At 39.5% G+C, this 24,415-nt stretch overlaps 1 protein-coding gene across 1 annotated transcript in view; it reads right to left on the bottom strand.

Annotated features, from left to right (window-relative positions):
- The window catches only part of ARSB (arylsulfatase B), a 181,787-nt gene that overhangs the window by 121,990 nt on the left and 35,382 nt on the right, over positions 1-24,415 (bottom strand). The window contains exon 4 of the mRNA XM_061189387.1: positions 22,920-23,127. Coding sequence (XP_061045370.1) covers positions 22,920-23,127 — 208 coding nt within the window. The remainder of the gene's footprint in view (positions 1-22,919; positions 23,128-24,415) is intronic.

The following is a 24,415-nucleotide window of genomic DNA, read 5'->3' on the forward strand; positions in this document are numbered from 1 at the left end:
AACAGCAGAAGGAATAGGAACACGTCTAAAAGATATTTTAAAAAAATAGGAAGGCAGAGAAATATCCCCTTTAGAAATGTAATATCCCTTCTATTTCCAGAGCATGTAAGTTTGGACAATGATTATTTCAAAAATATCCAAGCACACTTAAAAAAATCCAACTCTCTGAAAATATAAAATCTCTCTAGAACAGCTCTCAAACAGCAGTATGTACCAGAATCACCTAGAAGGTATGTTAATGCACAGATTGCTGGGTCCCACCTCCAGAGTTTCTGGTCCAGAGGTGGGCCTGAGAATTTGCATTTCAAAGAGGTTCCCTGGTGATGGTGATGATGATGCTTCTGAGACCACACTTTGAAAACCATTTCTCCAGAGACAGACTGAATGGCTGATACATTAAAGTCAACCAGTTTTACTCTGCATCTTTTTTGTTGTTCTTTTGAATCACTGGTCAAGTGTGGTTGACGAGTGAGAGTGGAAAAATAAGCAAGAACACAAATGGGTACTGAATCCATGCAGAATATTCACAAAAGTCACACAAAGAGAAAACGGCTGGACCTTAACTTTTGTGAGGATTAAATTATAAAAGAATTATAAAAGTAGTTATTTTCTGAAGGGTAAAATTGACCTTTACTTAAGGATAAAAAAATGTGGCAAAGGAGAAATTTTTATAATAATGAGCGCCTACTCTAGACTCCATACACAGTGGTTCTCATCCTGGCTACACTGCAGAATCACTTGGGGAACCAGAATCTTCAGAGAGGGCTTTCAAGGTGCTTTGGAAATACAGAGAAGATTGCAAACCTGCCTAGAAGGTGTTCTGCCCTGGAGAAAAGGGTGTTTGAATTCATTACTGGACCACAAAGTCTCAAATGATATCTTAGAAATCAACACAAAGATGATGATGTCAAGGAAGATTAAATGGCATGCGAGAAACTGCACAGCGAGTTAGAAGCAAAGCCACAGTAAAAACTCTTTTCCTGAAGCCCATCCAAATCTCTGTCTATCATATTATTTGACTACAATGGCAATAATAATTTGAAAGATAGAAAGAAAAAAAAGGTAATCGGGGAGAATTGAAAAGAGAGATCTCAGTACACAACAGTAAGGTCAATAATCATCTTGGAGATTCCAGTGGTTTCATTCAAAGTATCCATTTTAAGAAACTGAGGAGTCAATACAGGCTTTCATCAATTCCGAAACCACGCTTCTAATGAATGGTTATGTAACCAGGCCTTCGCTATCTACAACCTAAGTGGTTGTGGTGAGGTTGGTTAATAACATTGTTGTAGTACATGAAGACCATATGTATTTGAAGAATAAGGAAAAAGAGACAAGATGGACTAGAGCAATGCCATCTGGCAGCCTGAACTGCTCACAGGCAAGCTCTTCTCAAGCAAGCTGTTTCTGATACTCCATCCGCGAGATCACCGTATTGCACTGAGAGAGGTTTGCCAGAGGGAAAGTGAGGTCATGGAGTGATTTGGTAAGGCCCCCAGCTCGCCTGTGACTCAGCCTACGTAATGGGACTCAAAAATGAATTAAAACTACATTTTAAGAGCCGTATCTTCCACCTGGTTCCCATCACTGCTTTTGGCTAGCAGGAGAAGGACCTGTCAGTTTTTATCGGCAGGAGGTAAAAAGGGACAGCACGTTTCAGGGAAAAGCAAATAAACATACTTGCCAGGATGGTTTCGGGTTTACCAACACAGCAGGTGGGTCAGGAAGCACTGCACCCATCCAAGTAATTGCAACGGCAACATTTCACTCAACCAGACAACGTGACATCACACGGCCGAGGGGAAGGTATGTTTTGAGCTCAGACTATGGAACAGAGGGTCACGCAGGAGCTTCTCCAACTATCTGACTAAGGCACTTACATGTTATGGGAACTTTTTTCTCTTGGGATCAATTCACATTCCCACTATCCATTCCCGTTTCTTGATAAAAACCAAACATACAATCAGAAATAATTTTTAAAGCAGCTTTGCTGAAAGAATATTTGAGGCATTAGAAAGAAGAATCAACGTATCATTTTGATCACTAAAAGATTTTTTCATGGTTATTGAAAACACACTGAGAGCTTGGGGACAGGAGCCAGGGCGTCAGTGGGATCCGCAAATGTGTCCTGGTCAGCCAGAGCAGTGCCTCCTTCACCAGTCCATTTCTTGCCAGCCAAAATCATGATGGGAACCAGGCTTTTAAAGGGTAGTTTTAATTCACTTTGAGTATCATAAAGTAGGCTGAGTCACAGACAAAAGCAGCAGTTTGGGGTGGACTTGGTAGTTTTCATGTCCTATTGTATGATGGAGCCTATTTATTTCATTTGAGTCTCATGCTTCTCACGCTAGGATCAGACACAGACGTCCTGGTTCCTATCAGTTTATTTTACAAAAGCGCATTTGAGTCTCTTGATCCATATTTCAATATAGGCCCAGTGTTGTATATTTGCACTTGGAGCTGAAATTTACAGACTTGCCATCCTAGATACATCACAATCATTCTCTGTCACTATGTGTGTAAGTGTTTATGCCAAAATATCAAATTGAGATACCCAAAATTTTAGCAAAATGAAAAACCCCCCAAAACCCTCTCTTTTCTGGCTGGAGTCACCCAAAGCATGATTTCTTTAAATGACTGCTATTGTTAAAAATCATGTTTTTAAATAATTTTTAATATCAGAAAAATTGTTGCCATAGAAAGTTAGGTATTTACCTTGGGTAGTAGAATAATGGATAATTTAGTTTCCTCTCTATACCTTTCAATAGTTTTCTAGTTTTCTACCATTATCAAGTATAATTTTTTATCAGAAGCATGATTAATTTTAAATAAATTAATGAGGATACTAAGGATTTCTTTCAAAAGCTGATATTAAATCTAAAATAAGTGTGGCTCATTGTATAAATAAAGTCTTCTCTGGAATCCAAAGGTTAGAAAGTATTATTTTAAATGTTAATTTACAAAGAAGAAAGAAATGAACAGAGAAGTACTTTTAGAGAGAAAAGTACATTTTAGAGCCAAATTATTAAAAAATATAAAGTGAAACAAGCCCTCAATGTTTCCACCAATCCCTGTCTAAGCCCCACCTTGTTGGAACAGGGTGGCCCACATACCTGCATGGAGTGGCCCCAAATACTCGGAATCGTATGATGCCGCTGAGACACTTTATATTCATTATATTTCAAGAAAGTCTTCTGACGGATATTAAACATTCCTATTAATTTTCCACATAATTTGCCAACCAATAGACTAGTTTCTTCAGCCCCTGAGCATGTTCTTCATTCTTTACTTGTGTATTTCTGACCAGAAGAGACATAGTTCAATTCTGGTAGAAACGTTCCCTTTTGCCAAATAAATCTGGTCTTTACGATCAACGTGCAATCTGTTTGGTTTTTGTTTCCCATTCATTTCCTGGATACCTCCTTGAGTTATCTGATAACTACCTGACCAACTAACTACTGCTGCCACTTCAATTAACATGGACACAATTTATCCTGCTGACATATCTAGGCCCTTGGCTTCTTTTTTTGAGTTTCATCAGTCACGGCATAAGGGACTCTTCTGAGCTCTATCGATACTGTAACTAAAGGGAAACCAGTGATCCCAAGAAAAGACCCTCTACATTGAGGATCCTTATAAGTAAAGCATTTTGTTCAGGTCAGTCTGAGGCAAGCTACCTTTATACACTAAGAGAAAAGATGCCCTAGAGGCAGTAATGGGGAAGGTCAAATGGGCTCTCTATTAAACATGAAGACTGCATTCACTAGGGAAAAAAAGAAAAGAAGGGAGAGGATGTAAAATCGAAGGTAAAATGGAATCTGACATCTGTCAGATCTAAGTGGATGTTGACTTGCCCCTATGTAATCTTAGTCTGTGACTTCATTTATATTCTGAGATCAGCATTTATTACAAATATCCTCTAAGCTAAATGAGCTATTATAATTTTAATAGGAAACTGAAGTCTTGGATGAGGATGCCATGTGATAAGTGAGGCATGGCTCCCACAAAATTCAAAATATTCCTGACACATACATACATCTCACGTGTGAATAGGTGATAATAAACACACACTCTACCCTACATTTCTTTTTAGGATCTCAGCAATTCTGTGAAGGCTTCCCATTCAAGTTCCAAGGCAGATAAGTGGCCAACTACATCAAGGTGCCCTGACTTTTGGGGAGAAAGAGAAAGCTCCTCCCTGGCTTGTTCCATTCCAGAGCAAAGAAGTCTGGGTCTGGGCACATGGACAAGCTTTCTTTAGTATAAAGCCAAGAGCAGATTTGATCAAATTTCTGGGTTATTGTGGTAAAACACTAAACTTGCCTGTCTTCTGGGAATATTTAGGTAGAATAAGAGGTCACTGAGATAACCCCAGGAATCCTACCCCCAAACTGCCCATGTCATCCCAAGTCATTCTTCTCTTACTGACAAAAACCAAAAGATAAGAAGGCAGCTAAAATACCAATTTGTTCTGCAGATAAAATGTTATCTTAATGCAAAGTTTTCTTCCTGAGATTTATCATTTTCCTATTAAATTGTATCATTTATCATGCCTTAAAAGCAATGTAAGTGTCTAAGGAAATCAGTAACAGAGTAAGGAATGAGAAAAGGACTTAGTAACTGGAGATTGTTACTCGTTCATGGAGGGGATCTTTCTGGCCTGTTTTCTACCAGGAATTATAAATGCATATATGCCTACACATATGCATTGCAAAGTCAAACTTAAAGTATCAATTTACTATGTGCAGTGTTCTGACCACAGGGGATATAGTGATGAATAAGACAGACAAGGCCCTTGCTCCCTTGGAACTTAATTTGATAAACAAGAAAAAAAAACAAGCAGACAAGATAATTCCCACAGTGATAAGTGCTCTGAAGAAAACCAACGCTGTGATGGGATAGACAGTGAGTGAGGGGGCAGGGAAGGCAACGTCAAACGAGGAGTTGACTTGTTAGCTGAGACTTAAAATGACAAGGCATCAGCCCTGGGATGGTTAAGATGAAGAGAGTTCCATACAGAGGGAATTCAAGTTCAAAGGCCCTCTTTAATACAATGTTAGGATAGTGGGATACATTGTACCAAAGTTGCTTTCTTTTTTTTAATAAATTTATTTATTTACTTATTTATATTTGGCTGAGTTGGGTCCTCGTTGCTGCGCGCGAACCCGCTCCAGTTGCAGCAAGCGGGGGCACTCCTCACAGGGTGTGCGGGCCTCTCATCGCGGCAGCCCCTCCTGTTGCAGAGCACAGGCTCCCGGCACACAGGCTTCAGTAGCCGTGGCACGCAATTTCAGTAGTTGTGGCTTGCAGGCTCTAGAGCACAGGCTCAGTAGTTGTGGCACACGGGCCCAGCTGCTCCACGGCACGTGGGATCTTCCCGGACCAGGGCTCAAACCCGTGTCCCCTGCATTGGCAGGAGGATTCTTAATCACTGCGTCACCAGGGAAGCCCCCAAAGTTTCTTTTAAATTAAAGATTATATTAACTATATTCCTATTTTAAATATAGCAGTGTGTACATGTCAATCCTATACTCCCAATCTATCCCTCCCCCCACCCTTCCCACAAGTTCATTCTCTAAGTCTGCGAGTCTGTTTCTGTTTTGTAAATAAGTTCATTTGTATCATTTTTTTTTTAGATTCTGCATATAAGTGATACCATATGATATTTGTCTTTGTCTGGCTTACTTCAATTAGTATGATAATCTCTAGGTCCATCCATGTTGCTGCAAATGGCATTATTTCATTCTTTTTATGGCTGAGTAATATTCCACTGTATATATGTACCACATCTTCTTTATCCATTCATCTGTCGATGGACATTTAGGTGGTTTCCATGTCTTGGCCACTGAAAACAGTGCTGAAATGAACATTGGGGTGCATGTATCCCTTTGAACTATGTTTTTCTCTGGATATATGCTCAGGAGTGGGATTGCTGGATCATGTGGTAGCTGTATTTTTCATTTTTTAAGGAACCTCCATACTGTTCTCCATAGTGGCTATACCAATTTACATGTACCAATTGACATGTACACACTGCTCTATTTAAAATAGATAACCAGGGACTTCCCTGGTCTTCCAGTGGTTAAGAATTGGTCTTGCAACACAGGGGACACTTGTTGGATCCCTGGTCAGGGAACTAAGATTCCACATGCCGCAGGGCAACTAAGCCTGCGTGCCACAACTACTGAGCCCGCACACCACAACTAGAGAGCCTGTGTGCCACAACTAGAGAGCCCATGTGCTCTGGAGCCAGCGTGCCGCAACTAAGACCCAATGCAGCCAAAAATAAATAAATAAATATTCAAAAATAAAATAAAATAGATAACCAATGAGGATCTAGTGTAAAAAAAAAAAAAGACTATATTAACTATATTCCTAATAATTTTCTGTTGTTGAGAAAAACATAGGCTAAATAATGCCTGGCAATCAACCACAAAGAAACTTCAAATCAAATTTTGTAATTATCATCACTTTTCTTCCATTATCTATGCCACCCACCTACTTAATTTCATTGAAATGTATTTATGATAGGATACATATCCATTTGAAGTCCTTTTTTGAATGCAATTGTGTTTAAAGGTGGCAAATTAAACCACAGGTTTGACCAGAATCAAGGAAAACTGAATGCTCTTCAATCAAATTTGGCCAAAGTCAGTTAACTTCTTAGAAACTTATAATGGAACAAACCAAGAGACAGGCACAGCTCAAACTGTCACCACACTTCCTCATGTTGGCCCATCAGCTTCGTGAGACATCCTTTCAATCCTAAAGACAATTAATTCATAGTTTATAACTGTAAGTTTGAGGTGTAGAGTAGATTTATTAGTAAAGAGTAGATTTATTATTTCTCTTTGGAAAGGTATCTCCTATGTAGCAACTAAAAATTCCACATGCAATTTCATAGTTAATATATTGGCACATCAGGGTTTTCTGATGGTACTACTAGGAACTAAAACTACCAATACCAATACCAACATATTGTCAATTAAAGTAGAATTATTTGAAGTGGAATTATACTTATGGAAACTTTTCAGGAATATTCCCTTTCAGTTTATAGACTTCATCTGATTTGATTTTTAAGGGCCTTTCAAATATTTTATATCTATCTATCTATCTATCTATCTATCTATCTATCTATATATATCTCATATCTGCTTTCTGAATCCCCACACTTGGAGCCCCTTATTCTCACATATATGTATATGTATGTATGTATTTTTAAAAACTTTTAATTTTAGAACAGTTTTAGAGGTAGAGAAACATTGTGAATGTAGTACAGAGAGTTCCTGGACCTCTGGAGCCTAAACACAGATACAATATTTGTACAATAACATATTGCCCAGAGATTACTGCTGTGGTGTCCTGGTCAACCAGTGTAAAAAGGTAAAAAGCTCAGATAGTGATGATAATAATAATCATAGCTGTATTTATCAAATTCCTTCCTTACACCAGGCCTGGTATCAGGTACTTTACATGAATTATCTTATTTAATTCTCTTAATAGTCCTGTGAGTAAGCGTTATCCCCATTTTGCAGACAAGAATACTGATGCTCAGAAAAGTAATTTACCCAAAGTCACCCAATTAGTAAGTGGTAGAACGAGGATCTGAACTCGGGTTTGTCTGATTAAACAGTCCCTGCTCTGTCCTAACCATTTGCTACGCTGTCTCTCCAAGATGGGCCCCTGAGTTGCCATGTCTTCTGGTCTGTTATAAGTCAGACTCTGCCCCAACCTCGGAAGCCAATCCTGTGGGCAGCCTCGGCCCCTATTCCTGGCTTTGCCCAGATCTGGCTTCCTAACCTCTCCCTGTTCCCAGTATGCCAAGTAGTTGATTTTCCAGAGGATTCTAGATTGACTGAAACTGGAATCTTTGTTGGCATACTATATTGCTCTATCAGGCATCTGACTTGGGCAGTCTTTTGGAGTTAAAATGTAACATCAATTTTGGGTGTTCTTTTGAGTTGGGAGAAAATCTAGGTCCATTACTAAGTTCCTATGACGAGCAATGTATGCCCAAGGCCAAGAATAGTAAAAGAGCACAAGAGCAAGAGTTGAATGGGCTTCATGGAATACACTGAACTGGAGTTGAGATAATCACATGTAACTTTAAAAACAAAGCATTGTCCTGAAATACCAACATTTAAAATCATTTTTCTTTTCCAAACTGTTTCTTACTTCTTACTCTTCACACACTGTATAAGAAAGATCCACTGACCATTATTTCTGCACTTGCAGACATACTCTCAAGATTCTTGACATTTTTCAAGCCCTGAATGCTTAAGGAAACAAATGCTGGCTGACTGGCGGTGTCTCCAAGGAAGAGACTGCTTATGTCTGCTCCTTTCTGAATCCCCACGCTTGGAGCCCCTTATTCTCACAACCTATCACATCTTTCTCATTTACAATTCTCAGCAGGATCCCTCGTTGATGGTTACACAGACTGTGCACTAATCTACAGGAACACCGTTTCCTCAGTCCATGTAACCACTGATCTCCCTGAAGCTCCAAAATCAATCCGTGCTTCAGGACTTGAGAAAAGATTATCAACAAAGGGAGAGCCATCTAAGAGAAAAAGTAAATAAGTTCTTGCAGAGAAAATAAATGCCATTGTCATACACAGCAACAAGACTGATTAAATTCTTCAAGAATATGAGCTGACAATTCAAGCAGTGGGAATGTGATAACGAAGGTTTCATAGCTTCACAGCAACTCGGTCTCCAAGAAGCCAGCAAGGATGCCTAAATCTTTTTTTTATTGCTATTAGGAAGAAAGTAAAAGTACCAAGATCAAGAATTCAATTTACTTCTCTTAACTTTCTAAACGTTGTATAAATAACTACATTATTTTTTATTTTTTTAATATAAACTTATTTATTTTATTTATTTTTGGCTGTGTTGGGTCTTCATTGCTGCGTGCAGGCTTTCTCTAGTTGTGGCGCACGGGCTTAGTTGCTCCGCGGCATGTGGGACCTTCCAGGACCAGGGCTCAAATCCGTGTCCCCTGCATTGGCAGGCAGATTCTTAACCACTGCGCCACCAGGGAAGCCCATAACTACATTATTGAACAAAGTGCAGTGTAGAATTTAATAAAAAGAAGTGCAACTAAAAATGAGACACCTCCTCACTTTTCGGAGCAGCATGTTCTATTGTGGACAAAAGACTTGATTTCTCAAAGAGCCATGTGATACTATGAATGTAGTAGCTGGAATGCAAAGCAAAAGATCTAAGTTTTCAAACCATTTCTGTTACTGGTCACCTATGCTTTTCAACAAATCACCTCCCTTGGGATTATATCCCTATTTACGAAAAGGTGATAATTATTTCTTATCTACCCCAGAGAATTAGAAGACAATGGGGCACTACAACAAAGGGGACATTTTAAAGACCTTAAGAAGCAACAGCACCCTGGTGGGTAGGGGATGTGATAAGCCCGGAGGAGGCCACGGGGGGGGGGGGGGGGTGGGGGGGTGGGGGGGGGTGGGGGGGGGTGGGGGGCAAGGAGGATACAGGAAATCTCTCTATCTTTCCCTTAATCCTGCTGTGAGCCTAAACTGCTCTTAAAAAATAAAATCTTTAAAAAAAAAAAAAAAACTTTCCGTTTTGGAAAAGATTACTTCTATTTTATGGAGAAATACTTTCCTAATAGTGAACTTGTCCAAAAAAGAAAAAGATTTTATAATCTTAAAAAAGAAAAAGATTGCTGAAAATGGATACAGAGTCCTTGAGAGTATCTTCGACCTATATAAGTCATAATGATTAAAATTTCAAAGAAACTGTTATACAGCATGAGCATTTAATAATATTTTGATCCCGGATCTCATAATTCTATTTGTTCTATGTTGCAACGGTATTTCTTCTGGCACCAAGGAGGAGTGTTATCACATCACAGCAAACAAGTTAAATATTTTGGGTTTTCTTTAGAGCAGTTAGAAAAGACTTTCTTTCCCACTTCTGCCTCCATCATGTTGCATTCTGCATTTATAAAATGATAATAGGGGCTTCCCTGGTGGCGCAGTGGTTGAGAGTCTGCCTGCTAATGCAGGGGACATGGGTTCGAGCCCTGGTCCGGGAGGATCCCACATGCCGCGGAGCAGCTAGGCCCGTGAGCCACAACTACTGAGCCTGCGCGTCTGGAGCCTGTGCTCCGCAACAAGAGAGGCCGCGAGAGTGAGAGGCCCGCGCACCGCGATGAAGAGTGGCCCCCGCTTGCCGCAACTAGAGAAAGCTCTCGCACAGAAACGAAGACCCAACACAGCCAAAAATAAATAAATATTAAAAAAAAAAAAAATGATAATAGGGGTGATCATCGTTCTTGGCCAAGTGCCTCTGTACATGCTGAGACCCACTGGAGTAATATGTACTTCAAGTAATGAGACTGCCTTCTTTCTTTTTTCAATATTCCAACCCCTGATTTATGCAACCAAAGGAATCACATCTTTCCGGAGAGTCACTGGGAGGCAATACCCTTATTTCAATGATGCCGTCAGTGCTCAAGGCTGTTTTTGGAAACATCTTCAGAGCCAGTTTACAAGCCTCCTAAGCAAAACGACCTCACCACTCCTGCCTCCAAAGAAGGAGGTTAAGAGACACAGCTCTTGCTTTGTAGAATCTTACAGTCTACTATGTGTTATTTTCATCTTAGCATGATCGTTAAGAGAGAAAATCTTCAATAAATAATCCCTGGGGAACTCCCACAAGGACTGAATTACTGCAAAGCGACAATCTAGAGCAACACTGTCCAACAGTAATATAACCTGAGCCACACATGTAATTTAATATTTTCCAGTGGCCACATTTTGAAAAAGGTAAAAAGAAACAGTTAAAATTAATTTTAATAATATATTTTATTCAACCCAATATATTAAAGATATCAGTTCAACATGTAATCAATACAAAAAAACTGAGATATTATTTTACATTCTTCTTTCATACCAAGTCTTTGCAATTCAGTCGTTTCTACTTACAGCACATCTCAACACAAATGAGCCACATTTCAGATGCTCAATAGCCCTCTGCAGCTAGTGGGCACCTATTGGACAGCACAGACCTGGATCTTATTCTTCCCCGAATAATGAAGGCTAGTGAGCTATTTCGTATTGGATTAACTGAGTTCTTCTTGACATTTTCTTAATTCCTTTCACTTGTGAGTAGATGACCATGGTACCAGAAAGCTGTCTGTAACACTGGGCAGAGTTTGGCATTATAACAAAAAAAGACTATAACAAAGTCAATCTGACCTATGCCAGAAAAAATGGAAATTAAAACAGAAATGGTAAAGAAAGGTCTAGAAGCTCTTTCACCCACCAACAATTTGGCCTCTGGTTGGCCTCTGAGATGCCACTGTAGCTTGGAGAGGCTGCCTGTGGCTTTCTCAAAACCGGGAAAAGCTGGAGACAGCTTTCAAGGGGAGGGGTTTGCCTTTGCCTAGGAAAAACAAAACCTGTGATCTAAGTTGCCTAATCATTCACAACCCAAACATGCTGAAAACAAAGGAATAGCGAGGGGGCAAGGACCTGGGGAGAGCAGTGAGCCAGAGGGGCTGGAGAAGCTGAGACAGGAATTTAGGGCTTAGGAACAGCAGGGGAGAAAGGAAAGGAAATCGAAGACTCAGGAAGTGCCTCTGAAGACCCTTCATTCCATTATCCAGGGAGACCAAGGAGGCCAGGCCTCCCTGCATTCATTCTTAGCAAGAGTGCAGACTCCATGGCCCAGACCTGCGCACAAAGGTACTTCATGTCTGTTGTGTGGGACGGAGGCACATCCTTTAAGAGGAGCCATACCAACCACCATCAAGATTTGCCATCCAGGACATGCAGTGTCCCAGTGTCACGTGGGGTTCTCTCACAGCTAAGCAAAATCCTTGGCCATGTGGCCAAGGGCTAGACTGCTTGCCCCACCTCCCACTGGCAGTTTCGAGGAAACACAGCTCCTGCCTCAAGCTCTAGGTAAGGATTAGTGGGCAATTTTTGGTGAATGAATGGAGTTGATCTCCTTTAAAGAACTTAAATTCTTCCATTAAATGATCAAGAGTGGAAACCTGAGATTTTGAACATTAAAAAAAAAAAATCCATGAAATTAAATGTATTCTGTTCCATAATTTGCCCCATTTCTTTTAATATAAAAATGTTTTAAATTACTAACCAGTTAAATTAAATAATTTTCCTTCTCTACATTCAAGCAAAATTAACATTCCAGGAGGACACACCCATGGTTTTGGATGTCCCTTTGAACACCAGTGGGAAGGCTGGACTGGCCTAGTCACCACACCCAGAACACACCTTTGCTTCCCTCCCCCTGCTCGTCTGCTCATGCCACTCTCCATGCCCCAAATGCCCTGCCCTCTCTTTCCATTCACCTGCTGATATTTTATCCATCGTTCAAGCACAGTTTAATTTATATCCTAGCTCCTCATGAAGCCTCTCCTGCTGACCCTGATCCAGAGGCTCTCTTCCAAACTTCATCTTTCAGTTCCACTCACTTGACTTTGACCTGTGGCCTGTTGGTAGGTGGGTGTGTTGCTGGATCTCGAATGCAAGCACACTCCTCCACCTGCAAATATTTCCTGAGCTTTGTGCTAGGCACTGTGCTGGACTAGTGGCTCGACAGACTTTTTGCCTTCCCTGTGACCATTCACACTGCCCTCTGTAACATTTCTCCTTGAACTAAGTGATTTTCAGCCTGGAGATCAGGGAGAAAACACAACTCCTTCTAGTGCATGCGTCAGAGACCCAGACATGGGAAAGGACTTCTCCAAGCCATACACTTGCCTGGCCCCTGCCTCAGCCTCAAGGGAATGTGATACTTATGCCTCCCATCTTTAGCTTCTGGTCTCCTCAGGACCAACACATTGTCCTAAATAAAATCAAGAGTCATGCTTATTAACTGACTAATTCTTGTTGTCAGGAAGAAAATGATGACTCACATGGTCAGGTGACCTCACCTGGTGATAGCGTGATGATCACAACCCACCATAGATACCAATCATGCCCCTCCCTTCGGGGACTCCCCGATGTGAGCTGTATGTACTGCACACAGGGCACTTTTGGGAACTGGATTTTCAACAGATCCCACCATTTAGCCTGCTCTATTACCTCTGGACGCGAGAAAGACCTTCTAACATCAAACATGACACCAAAGTGGGATTTTAAAGCAGCACCATAAAGCCAACATTCTTAGTCCAAACACAGCACTCCCTTCCTTCTTGTACACTGCTGACGAACGTGTGTATGTCTGTGGATGTCAGAACATGTTACCAGATCACAGGCTGTTTTGAAAACAGATATAGCTTTGGGTTTTGTTGGTAGTCTCCACAGAAGCGGATGCCATTTTTAATGTTTGCTAAGTTTTTTGAAGCCATTTTTCTTTTTTCAAAACTCTGCCCAAATAAGAAAGTGTTCTGGAGTAGAGACAATAAAGAAACAAATCACTGTACTTGGTACAGTCATCCTAGGAGGGGTTGATTAAGTGTGGACCATACTGTGAAAGAAAAATAGGAAAGAGATCATAGAGACCACAGTTGGTTAAGGTTGACAGCCGCCGGAAAGGAACAAACCCGTGGTGCCAATAATCTCTGAAATATTTTCTCATTAAGGACACATGAAAAAAGAGCCCCCACTAGGTTAAGGATTATTCTGTAAGAAAGGAACAAGCCTGGAAGGCAGATTTCTGTATACAGTGTTTTGTTGATGCTTGGTACCTAACTGCCAAAGTCAGCAAGAGACGCGATGGGGATTTTTTCAAATATATCATTATTATTGTTTTTAGGCCTGGCCGGGGGAATCTCATGCTTCTGAGAGCAAAGGATGAGCAGCCTTTTAGAGGCCGAGCACAGCAGGGCTATCTCCCACAAAGAGCTTCGGCCCTGGTTCCCAGGCCCTCCTCGGAACAGCAAGTCTCCTTAAACTCCTGGGAAGGAGGGAGACGGCAGCCTTTCCTCAGCTGCCTAACAGGGGGCCTCAGATCAAGTCGGAAAACCACAGCAATCACTGTATAAACCCAAAGTGGAGAGGAATCTGGGACAGAACGCCGGCACAAGCTAGCCCTGGAATGCTCCAATTTTGGAGCAAATGCCTTGTTTCAAATATATTCCACACACATGCACAGCAGTTACCACTGCCTCAAGGAGAACCCCACACATGGAGAGTAAAATGGGGAAGAATTAGATTGTTTGGGTTCTTTAGTAGCTAAAATTCAGTCACTCTCATTTTTTTGTTTTCTTAAAAAAACTACCACACAGTCAATCCTCATTACGTTCTGGCAGATAGGAGTATAAACAATACACAGCTTTTGTTTGTCAACTGAAAATACTGGTTCCTAAATTTTTACCTTCCATGTATAATTAATGACATTGATTTTTTTAAATTCCAGGCGCAAAACACCTGAAATACAATCTATTTTCTGCTATTTCAGAAACTAATAATTCCTAGGCCATTTAGTCCCCTCTTTCATCCTCTGGTTGCCTACTGCGTATTTGCATCTATAACTGGGGTGACCTGACTTTACTTCAGCCCCTTCCTCCTGCTGTGACTGTGGTTCCCACGTGATTATTTTTACGTAGAACCTCCTTTTCACCTTGCTTCATCCTCCAGGGCAGCCTGTCCAACCTAAAACTCCCCTCGCCTCCACAGGGGCTTTTGGCTCTAATGAGCTCTGTGAGAAATGTACAATATAAGAAATGGATCCATTTTAAATGTGACCTTTAAAATGGAGTGCAAAACAAGAGGCGAAAGTAAACCCAAACAAATTGGAAAGCTTGTAATTTAGTCAATAAGTATGCTCAGTTCAATATATATTTTCCATTAAGTATAAACTCAGGGAAAGGCCACTTCTCATAGAAGTGTGAAAGTAAAGATTACTTCATGTTTCTCATGCTAAGAAATTCATAATATCAATAATACGATATTACATTATAGTATATAGGTAGAATTATGATAAAACATGGAAGATCTGATAAACATAGGGACTGAGAAGCATCTTTGCCTTAGACTCTGGGCTTGTGGATTCAATGGTTTGTCACAGAGAATACAAATGCAAGACTTTGTTCTGGGGGCCTTTAAAATGTATTGATTATTATTTTCTCTCAATAAAATAATCAACAAATCCATATGCATTACTGCCTATTACTAATAAAACCTTAAAGTGATCCGACATGCTTTTAGCATGGACATTAACATGAAAATTCTAAAGAGGTGAAATGGGTTAATGACCTCTGGCTAGGGAGAAGATAGTTCTCATCTCACAGTTTTGAGCTACGTGTCGTTATTCCCCTCTATGGAAGTTGTGTTGAAAAAAGCACTATTTGCAAAGAGAAAGCCAGTGTGGATCCACTATATCACTTATTCACTTAACAGGTTTTCCTTAGCTTTGTCAGAAATGCATTTAAGAGTCTGAAGAACTTAGTGAGATTGATTTGCCAGCATCAAATTACTTTGTTCCTGGCACAGAATTTCTATAATATTTATAAGTCTGCCAACTGTCTAATAAGTACATTTAAACTGTGAAGGAGTTCTCCATTTGTTGGTACCAGTTTTGAAGGGAATTCAACATACGAGGGAGAAAGGGACATAAGATTTAGGGGAATTAGTTAAGAATCTTTATCGCTCTAAGGTATTAAATCACACATAATTTTGTGAAAGATAATCAGATAATAAATGTTAAAAGTTTAGGCTCTGGAATAAATTACTCTGTTTGTTCAAGTAGAGATGTGTGATCGAACAGGATCTGGTCAGGGTTCCTCTATGGTGGTGCTACTGGGTTCTGTCTCTCTCTCTATATTCTTCATTAGGTAAATTCCCAGGGTTTGAATAAGTTACCTTAGATCAAAAGTTCTCAAATTTCTCTATACAGAAGAATCACCTGGATTACTGTTGAAAATGAAGATTCCTGGGCCCAGATCCCAGGGTTTCTGATTTCATTCATTTAGGTTCTGATTTAGTAAGTCTGTAATAGAGTCTGAGAAATTGTATTTTTAAAAACTGAGATGAAATTCACATAACATAAAATTAACCATTTTAGTGTGTCCAATTCAATAACCTTTAGTACATCCACAATGTCATGCAGCCGTCACCTCAGCAAGTGCATTTTTAACAAACACTCCACTGCTGCAAGTGGTTCCCAGCTGGCACACTCAGTTACCACCTTAAATGCTCAGATGATGATGACAAGGGATGAGGAAGCCTCATGGGTCTCCTGCAGATTATAAAAGAAGATTTTTTTAAAAGTGTCTTCAAACATCTGCACCTAAAAAATATATGCCTTTACCTCTCCCTTTCACTAAATATAAGTGTGATACCAAGAAGCTAATATATGTCAGGGTTTTCTATACTACTGGATTCAACAGTTATTTGTTTGGATGCACCCAGTATTTTTATGCTTGTGAAGAAGAGCAGTGCCAAGTGAAGTAAAGTGAGAAAACTGGAAAAAATGAATCACCATTCTATAACCAGCCAGATCCAGGGCTTGTTTCCTTGGGTTTTAATCACATTATTATAGCACATTATTAAATTCAACTTCAGGCAATGAAATTGTCAATAAACATAGAAAAAGTCTCCAGAGGAAATCAGGTTTGTCTTTATAGTCAAACTCTCCTCCAAATGTAAGTGAAAATGGTTATTCTGATAAGAGTTAATATAAACATATAATAGATGCAGAAAGATGTTGAGATCAATCGTTGTTTTCTCTTCAAGGTTTTAGACTCAGTTTTCCTAGTTTTAATTCATGATCAAGTTGCTCCAGAGTTGCCTCTAATTTTAGCTCATTTTACTCAGGGCTAGACTTCTGTGAAGATTCCTGGAGTTTAGCAACTATAAAGCTCAGCTGTGGTGATAGGAGCCCAGGTTAAAATGGTATCTTCCTAATGGCCGTTAGTGCTGCTTCTCTTAACCAATACTCTGCTAAATTTACACAGACATATAATAAGATGAATAACATCTCGTTGTGATGAGTTAGAATAAGATGAAAATTCATTACAATGCGAGAAACCAGGACTCACAGACAATCTGTAATGTCAGAGAGAACGCTGGAGAAATTTCCATAAGCTGTAGGGCTGGAGAAGCTGAGCTGAAGAAACGAGGGCTGGTCTACCCTGTCTGCCTCGACGTGGAGCCACTCGCCTACCTGAAAAGAGGCAGGAAGGCAGCCCAGGACGGGACAGTGCTCATATCTGACATGACCAGAGCATTATTACCTCTTCAACTTCCTATCTGCAGTGAGAGATCACAACTCCCAGAGAACAGTGGGCAGAAGAAAGGGCCTGGCAGTGGGGCACACTGCCCTGGCAAATGCCCCCCTAAGTAAAGCCCCGAAGGTGTGGAGACAGGAAGAATCTGGTAGCCATGCCGAAGAAGCAGCCCGAAGATAAGAAAATGTGAAGTAGGTCAGTCAGGTTCACTGGAGTGTAGGACACTCAATGCCTAAAGGTCACTGGGAACAGAGAGAGTTGTGTGCATCAACCTGACCCCAAGCTATAGATTTGAGAAGGAATTAACCAGGGGACAGTGACCAGAGGCCAAGAGATGGCCATGCACTCTGGGCGGATAGGTCCTCGACTGCTTACACTCAGAGGAAGAGTATACAGCTGGAAATGATTTACTACGGAAATGATGATTTTAGGAAAGTTCTATTCAGAAAGATTCAGGAAAATCATGGGTTTTATGAATAGAAGTGTAGAAAGCCAAAAAGTAGAGATTAGGGACAATGGGATGAGATAGAAGGAAAAGATGAGATGTAAAAGCACGGCTGATTAGGTTTAACAGGTACTGACCTCAAGTTGATCTGGGTTTGAATTCTCCTCTTCCATCTATTAGATGTATGGCTCTTAGTCCATTCGGCAGCTATAACAAAATACCATGGACGGGGTGGCTTATAAACAACAGAAATTTATTCCTCACAGCTCTGGAAGCTGGGAAGTTCAAGGTCAAGGCACCAGTATAGTCACCTTCTGGTAAGAATCCTCTCCTGGTTCACAGCCAACATCTTCTCACTGCGTCCTCACATGGAGGAAGGGGCTAGAGATCTCTCTGGTGCCTCTTTTGTAAAAGCACTAATCCCATTCATGAGGGGTCCTCCCTCATGACCTAATTACCTCCCAAGGGCCCCCACCTTCCAATACCACCACATATGAATTTGGGGGGAACACAAACATTCAGACCATAGCAGTAGACTTGGGCAAATCACTTAACCTCTTTAAATTTTGGTTTCTTCATTTTTAAAGTAGGGATAAAGAAACCCATTTCACAATGCTACTTGGAACTTTAATGATTAAAACATGACTAACAATGAGAAAGTATAGGAAAAGCACTAGAATGGCCTGGGATGCAGTAAATATTTAATAAACAGTAGTCATTATTATTACTAACAAACTTAAAAGAAAAAAGAACTGATTGAGTCAAAGAAAGGATTGCAAAGATGCTAAAAATACTATCAATAGTAATCTCCACTGGAGATATTAAGGAGCAGAATTAAAATTGCACAAATGTCTACCTGGTAATGCAAAAGAGCTCCAGCAGACTGAGAAGAAGGGTGAAAAATTGAAACTGATGAAAGAAAAGCTGAGTCAGTAATTCAACCTACAAATTAAAGACATTTTTGAGAATTAAATCAGAACAAAAGCAATAAACAGAACAAAAGCAATAAGCTAAAATATGAACAAGGAAGACTTCCTGGAGTGAAAAATAATCTCAGCATGCAGATCAAAGGGCTCACTGTATTTCAGGCAAAATTAATTTTAAAATATTTTAAAGACCCACACCCCTAGATATAATTAAGCAAAAAATTTAAACTATGGAGATAATTTTTTTAAGGCTCCTAAAAAGGTTCCAGGGACCAGCTTACCAGAGGGATCTTTCAAACAATCTGCAAAGTGTTCCAGAGCATAGAAAAAGATGGAAAAACCTCCAAAGTATTTTACGACATGTGTATAACCAATACAACAAAACCCAACAGGGAGAAAAGAAACCACCTACTCCACTTTTACTTTTAAATCAATGCAAATCTTCTAAATAAAACCCTAGCAAACTGAATCCAGCAGTATAATTAAAATACATACACACTATAAAGTTGGATTTAGCTCAACAAAGCAAAGATGGTCCAAGACTAATGTATCTATTAATATATCAAACTGTCAGAATAAGGCAACCCAATTATAAGGTAATTCCCATTTTCTCAGTGTAAAGCTCCCAAAATTATTTTCGCCGACTTGAATAAATCTTATGGCTATTTATGAAATAGTCAACTATCTATTTAAAATATATTTATGTATACATATTTGAAATCATATAATAAAAGAGATATACAGATCTTAAAATATTGCTTTTTTCCACCTTCACTTATCATGAAAAAACTGTACTCCACCTCTCCCCATGCACACTTGACATCAGTATCTGTTGTCACAGGAGCCACCCTGAGACGTTTAACAGTTTTCCAGAGCTACCATTTTCACTTCTGTCTGAGTACTTCTCAGTCTATGTATGATACATCAATCCATACATACGTTCATTTCAGGATATAATTTATCCTTAAATTGTATAATTGTGATATCTACAGCAAAGGCTTGTTTCACAAACTTATAACTTCCAATTCTTAAAACAGTGAGGTCATTTCCCAGGAATAATTACTAAATCAGTATTAAATGTCTTGGACTCCTTTTTAATTGATTCTTTCCAGTGACCTCTATAAGCATTCAAGACCAGCACTGATCAAAGTGCTTTACCAGGCTGTTCAAAATAAAGGAAATTGAAAAAGACTCTCGGACTATGAGAGAACTTGTAAGGACTTAAGTATAAGATGTTGCCCTCTTTTCTGAAGGGTAAGTTTTTTGGGGAAAACATATGTTATCTATACTCAACCTTTTTCACAGCAGGACACACTTAGAAAATTATAGTATTTGTATAGCACTAAAGCAACTGAAAAAGGCTGGTCAGGGTGGATGCTACCCCGGCCCTGCCGAGGCTTCTCAACAAATAAAAATTGCAGCACACCTCGGGGAAAACACTGCTATATCTTGAGGTCCAGTAAGAACTTCCAGATCATCGTGTCAGAGGCAGAAAGGGTGACACCTGGCTCTGCCTGGCTGTGTGACCTTAGGTAAGTTACTTAGCCTCTTTGTGCTTCAGTTCTCACATCTGCAAGATGGGATAATAAGAGTCCCCAGAGAATTATTGTGAGGATTAACTGAACTAATTCATGTAAAACACTTAGAACCATGTCCCACACATGGTAAGTACTCAGTAAATGCTACGTTCTATAACCATGCCTAATTACAAGCAAAACAAAACAAAACAAAACAACTCTTTAAAAAAATCTATAAGTAGAATACCCAGATTAATTCCTCAACGTGTCACCTCATACTTCTCACACAGTCACTTTACAGTAAAACTTACCAGATGACAAGTCCTGACCTCACCCTTGGAGTTTCCAATCAAATTTTTGGGTTTTAGCCAAGGATCACTAGGGGTCTGAAAAAGCCTCCTTCATGAAAGACAGACCAAAACAAAGATACAAATGACCTTAGAAGAGAAAGAGACAAAGTTGGGAGTACAAGCAAACTTAAAAATATATACAATATTGTGAAGCAACTATACTCTGACAAAAATTTTTTAAAAAGTAAAAAAAAATACATGTATGTGTATACCTAATACACACATATATGTATATGTATACACATACCTACATACACATTCACATTCACATATATATATATAAAATTAATGGTTAAGAGTGCAGGCTTTGGAGAAATAAATTATTACATTTATAAAATAAAAACAAACTTTACAAAAAAGGAGTTATCAGAAAACAGGAAAGAGTTTTTGACAATTAAAAAATATGGTGGTTGCTGCTACTGGGCATATGCCCTGAGAAAAACATAATTCAAAAAGATATATGTACCCCAGAGACTTTCCTAGTGGCGCAGTGGTTGAGAATCCGCCAGCCAATGCAGGGGACGTGTGTTCCATCCCTGATCCAGGAAGATCCCACGTGCTGCGGAGCAACTAAGCCTGTGCACCACAACTACTGAGCCTGCGCTCTAGAGCCAACAAGCCACAACTACTAAGCCCGCACACCACAACTACTGAAGACCGCGCACCCTACAGCCAGTGTGCCACAACTACTGAGCCCATGCGCCGCAACTACTGAGCCCATGGGCTACAACTACTGAAGCCCACGCACCTAGAGCCTGTGCTCCGCAACAAGAGAAGCCACAGCAACGAAAAGCCCGTGTACCGCAACAAAGAGGAGCCCCGCTCACCGCAACTAGAGAAAGCCCACGTGAAGCAACAAAGACCCAATGCAGCCAAAAATAAATAAATAAATAATAATAAAATAAAAAACAAAAACAAATACATGTACCCCAATGTTCATTGCAGCACTATTTACAATAGCCAGGATATGGAAACAACCTAAATGTCCATCTACAGAAGAATGGATAAAGAAGATGTGGTACATATATACAATGGAATATTACTCAGACATAAAAAGGAATGAAATTGGGTCATTTGTAGTGATATGGATGAACCTAGAGTCTGTCATACAAAGTGAAGTAAGTCAGAAAGAGAAAAATGAATACCGTATATTAACGCATATATATGGAATCTAGAAAAATGGTATCGATGAACCTATTTGCAGGGCAGGAAAAGAGACACAGATGTAGAGGACGGACTTGTGGACATAGGCGGGGAAAGGAAGGGTGAGACGAATTGAGAGAGTAGCACTGACACAAATACACTACCATGTGTAAAACAGATAGCTAGTGGGAAGCTGCTGTATAGCATAGGGAGCTCAGCTCAGTGCTCTGTGATGACCTAGAGGGGTGGGATGGCAGCGGGGTGGGAGGAAGGCTCAAGGGAAGGGGATATATGTATACATATAGTTGATTCACTTTGTTCTATAGCAGAAACTAACACAACATTGTAAAGCAATTATGCTCCAATAAAAAAATAATAAAATAGACTTGAAAAAAAATGGCGGTTGCAATGAATTCAATAGAATGATTAGAGAATAATGATAAGGAAATTTCCCAAGTAGTAGAAGAAAAATAAAGAAAATAGGGGAGGAAAAAAACTAAGAAAATTAGAGGATTGATCCAATATCCAAATAACAGGAGTTTTGTAAAGAGAGAATAGGAGAAAGGTGGGGTGGAGGGCCAAACAATTCTGAAATAAAGAACACAAGGAAATTTCCCATAACAAAAGGATCTGCATTTTCAGATGGAAAGTGCTCTATGAATACTCAGCATAATGAATAAACCACGATCTACACCCAAAGCACATCATAGGTAAATTTTAGAAAACTATGTCTAATGAGAAGGGGGAAAAAAACACATATATATAACAGATTAGGAATCAGAATGACATTGTCATAATGAAAATGATTTTTCAAAAAATTTTTCTCCCTTCTTTTGTTTTTTCTATAATCAGTGATGTATGACTTTATTGTCAGAAAATTTTAATATAAAAAAATCTATACTTGGAGACTCTAGCCTAGATTTAAATGGTTCCATTTCTTAAGTGTCTTCATAATGTCACAATCTGTCTCTGCACTGATCAGAGACCCCTCTAGTCAGCGGAAGTCCTCTTCATAGAGGATGCCTGGGCTGTAGAGATTGTTGGGAACAAGTCAGTCCAGGGATTCACTGCCCAGCTGCCCTGCATAGGAGTGTTGTCCACTCACACTTACTCAGTTACTGAGAGCTTGTTTGCAAGCATACTCCAAGAATATTTTGATATCTGAAGGAAGACGGGAGAAGGCTCATAATTCTTTTTCCTTAGACACATTTTTCTATCCATTATTATCATGTCTCCACTCTTGCAGTTAGCATTTATTTTAATAAGGAACTGCTAAATGCTCCAATTTATCTTCATTCCATTTATTGAATACTATGTCCTAAGCTCTGCCAAGAGATGATTTTCCTATTGACGGACTTACCTGTGGAGAAGATGAACACCGTGTTGTTCCAGAGCCCACGGCTTTTTAAGGCTGTGGTGACATTTCCCACTGCTTCATCCATAAGGGACACCATTCCTGCATAGTAATGCCTATTCTTATCTTGGATAAAGTCGTATGGCTTCAGGTATTCCTCCGGGACCTGAAGGGGCTCGTGGACAGACTGGAGAGCAAGGTAGAGAAACAGAGGCTGGAAAGAGAGTTTGTGCAAATCAGTTAAGAGGGCTTGGAAGCATTAAATATATAGAGAGAAGCCCAGATTTATCAGTTAATAAAAGTAATATTCATACAACCCACAAACTGGGTTAGAAATATTTGTAAGTCATGTATCAGATAAGGGACTTGTATCTAGAATATATTAAGAACTCTTACAACTCAATAATAAAACTCAATTAACCCAACTACAAAATGGGCAAAGAATTTGAATAGATGTTTCTCCAAAGGAGATATACAAACGGCCAATAAGCACATGAAAAGATATTCTGCATCATTAGTCATTAGGGAAATGCAAATAAAAACCACACTGACATACCACTTCACACCCACTACGAGGGTTATAGTTTTAAAAATGGAAAATAAGAAGTGTTGGTGAGGATGTGGAAAAATTGAAACCCTCATTCATTGCTGATGGGGATGTAAAATGGTGCAGCCAGTTTGAAAAACAACTTGGCAGCTCCTGAAATTGTTAAAGATATAGTTACCATATGAGTCAGCATTTCCATTCCTAGAAAAACAAAAGCATAAATCCACACAAAAACTTGTACATGAATGATCACAGTGGCATTATTCATAATAGCCAAAAAGTGAAAACAACTAAAATGTCCACCGGTTGATGAATGGATTAACAAAATGTGGTATATTTTCAGCAATATACAGCAATAAAAGGAATATGATGCAGCCATAAAAAGAAATGAAGTACTGACACATCCTACAACATAGATGCACCTTGAAAACATTATGTTAAGTGACAGAAACCAATCACAAAGATCACGTTTTGTATGATTCCATTCATATAAAATGTCCAGAATAGGCAAATCTATGGAAACAGAAAGTAGATTAGTGGTTGCCTGAAGCTGTAGGGAGTTGTGGGGGAGAGGAGGGATGAGTGACTTCTAACAGGTACAAGACTTCTTTTGGGGGCAGTGAAAATGTTCTAAACTTAGACTGTGGTGATGGTTGCACAACTCTGTGAATTTACTATTGAATTGTGTACTTTAAATGGGTGAATTTTATGAAAATAAAAGCTTGAGTTCTAAAATGGCCTAGAAAGCTCTGATCCAAACAAATAATAATAATAATACCAATAATTCTGTCTCACGTAATACTCAAAACCACCTTACTACACCCATTTTACAGGTAAGTTAACTGAGGCTTAGAAAGGTCATATGACTTGCACAAGTTCATATTAATTGCAGAGCAATTTCCTATTGGAGACCCCACTATTACAGTGTGGCTATGTCCCAATAGATGGGTTAGCT

The sequence above is a fragment of the Eubalaena glacialis genome, chromosome 4 (genome assembly GCF_028564815.1).
Source record: "Eubalaena glacialis isolate mEubGla1 chromosome 4, mEubGla1.1.hap2.+ XY, whole genome shotgun sequence".
NCBI classification, from domain to species: domain Eukaryota; kingdom Metazoa; phylum Chordata; class Mammalia; order Artiodactyla; family Balaenidae; genus Eubalaena; species Eubalaena glacialis.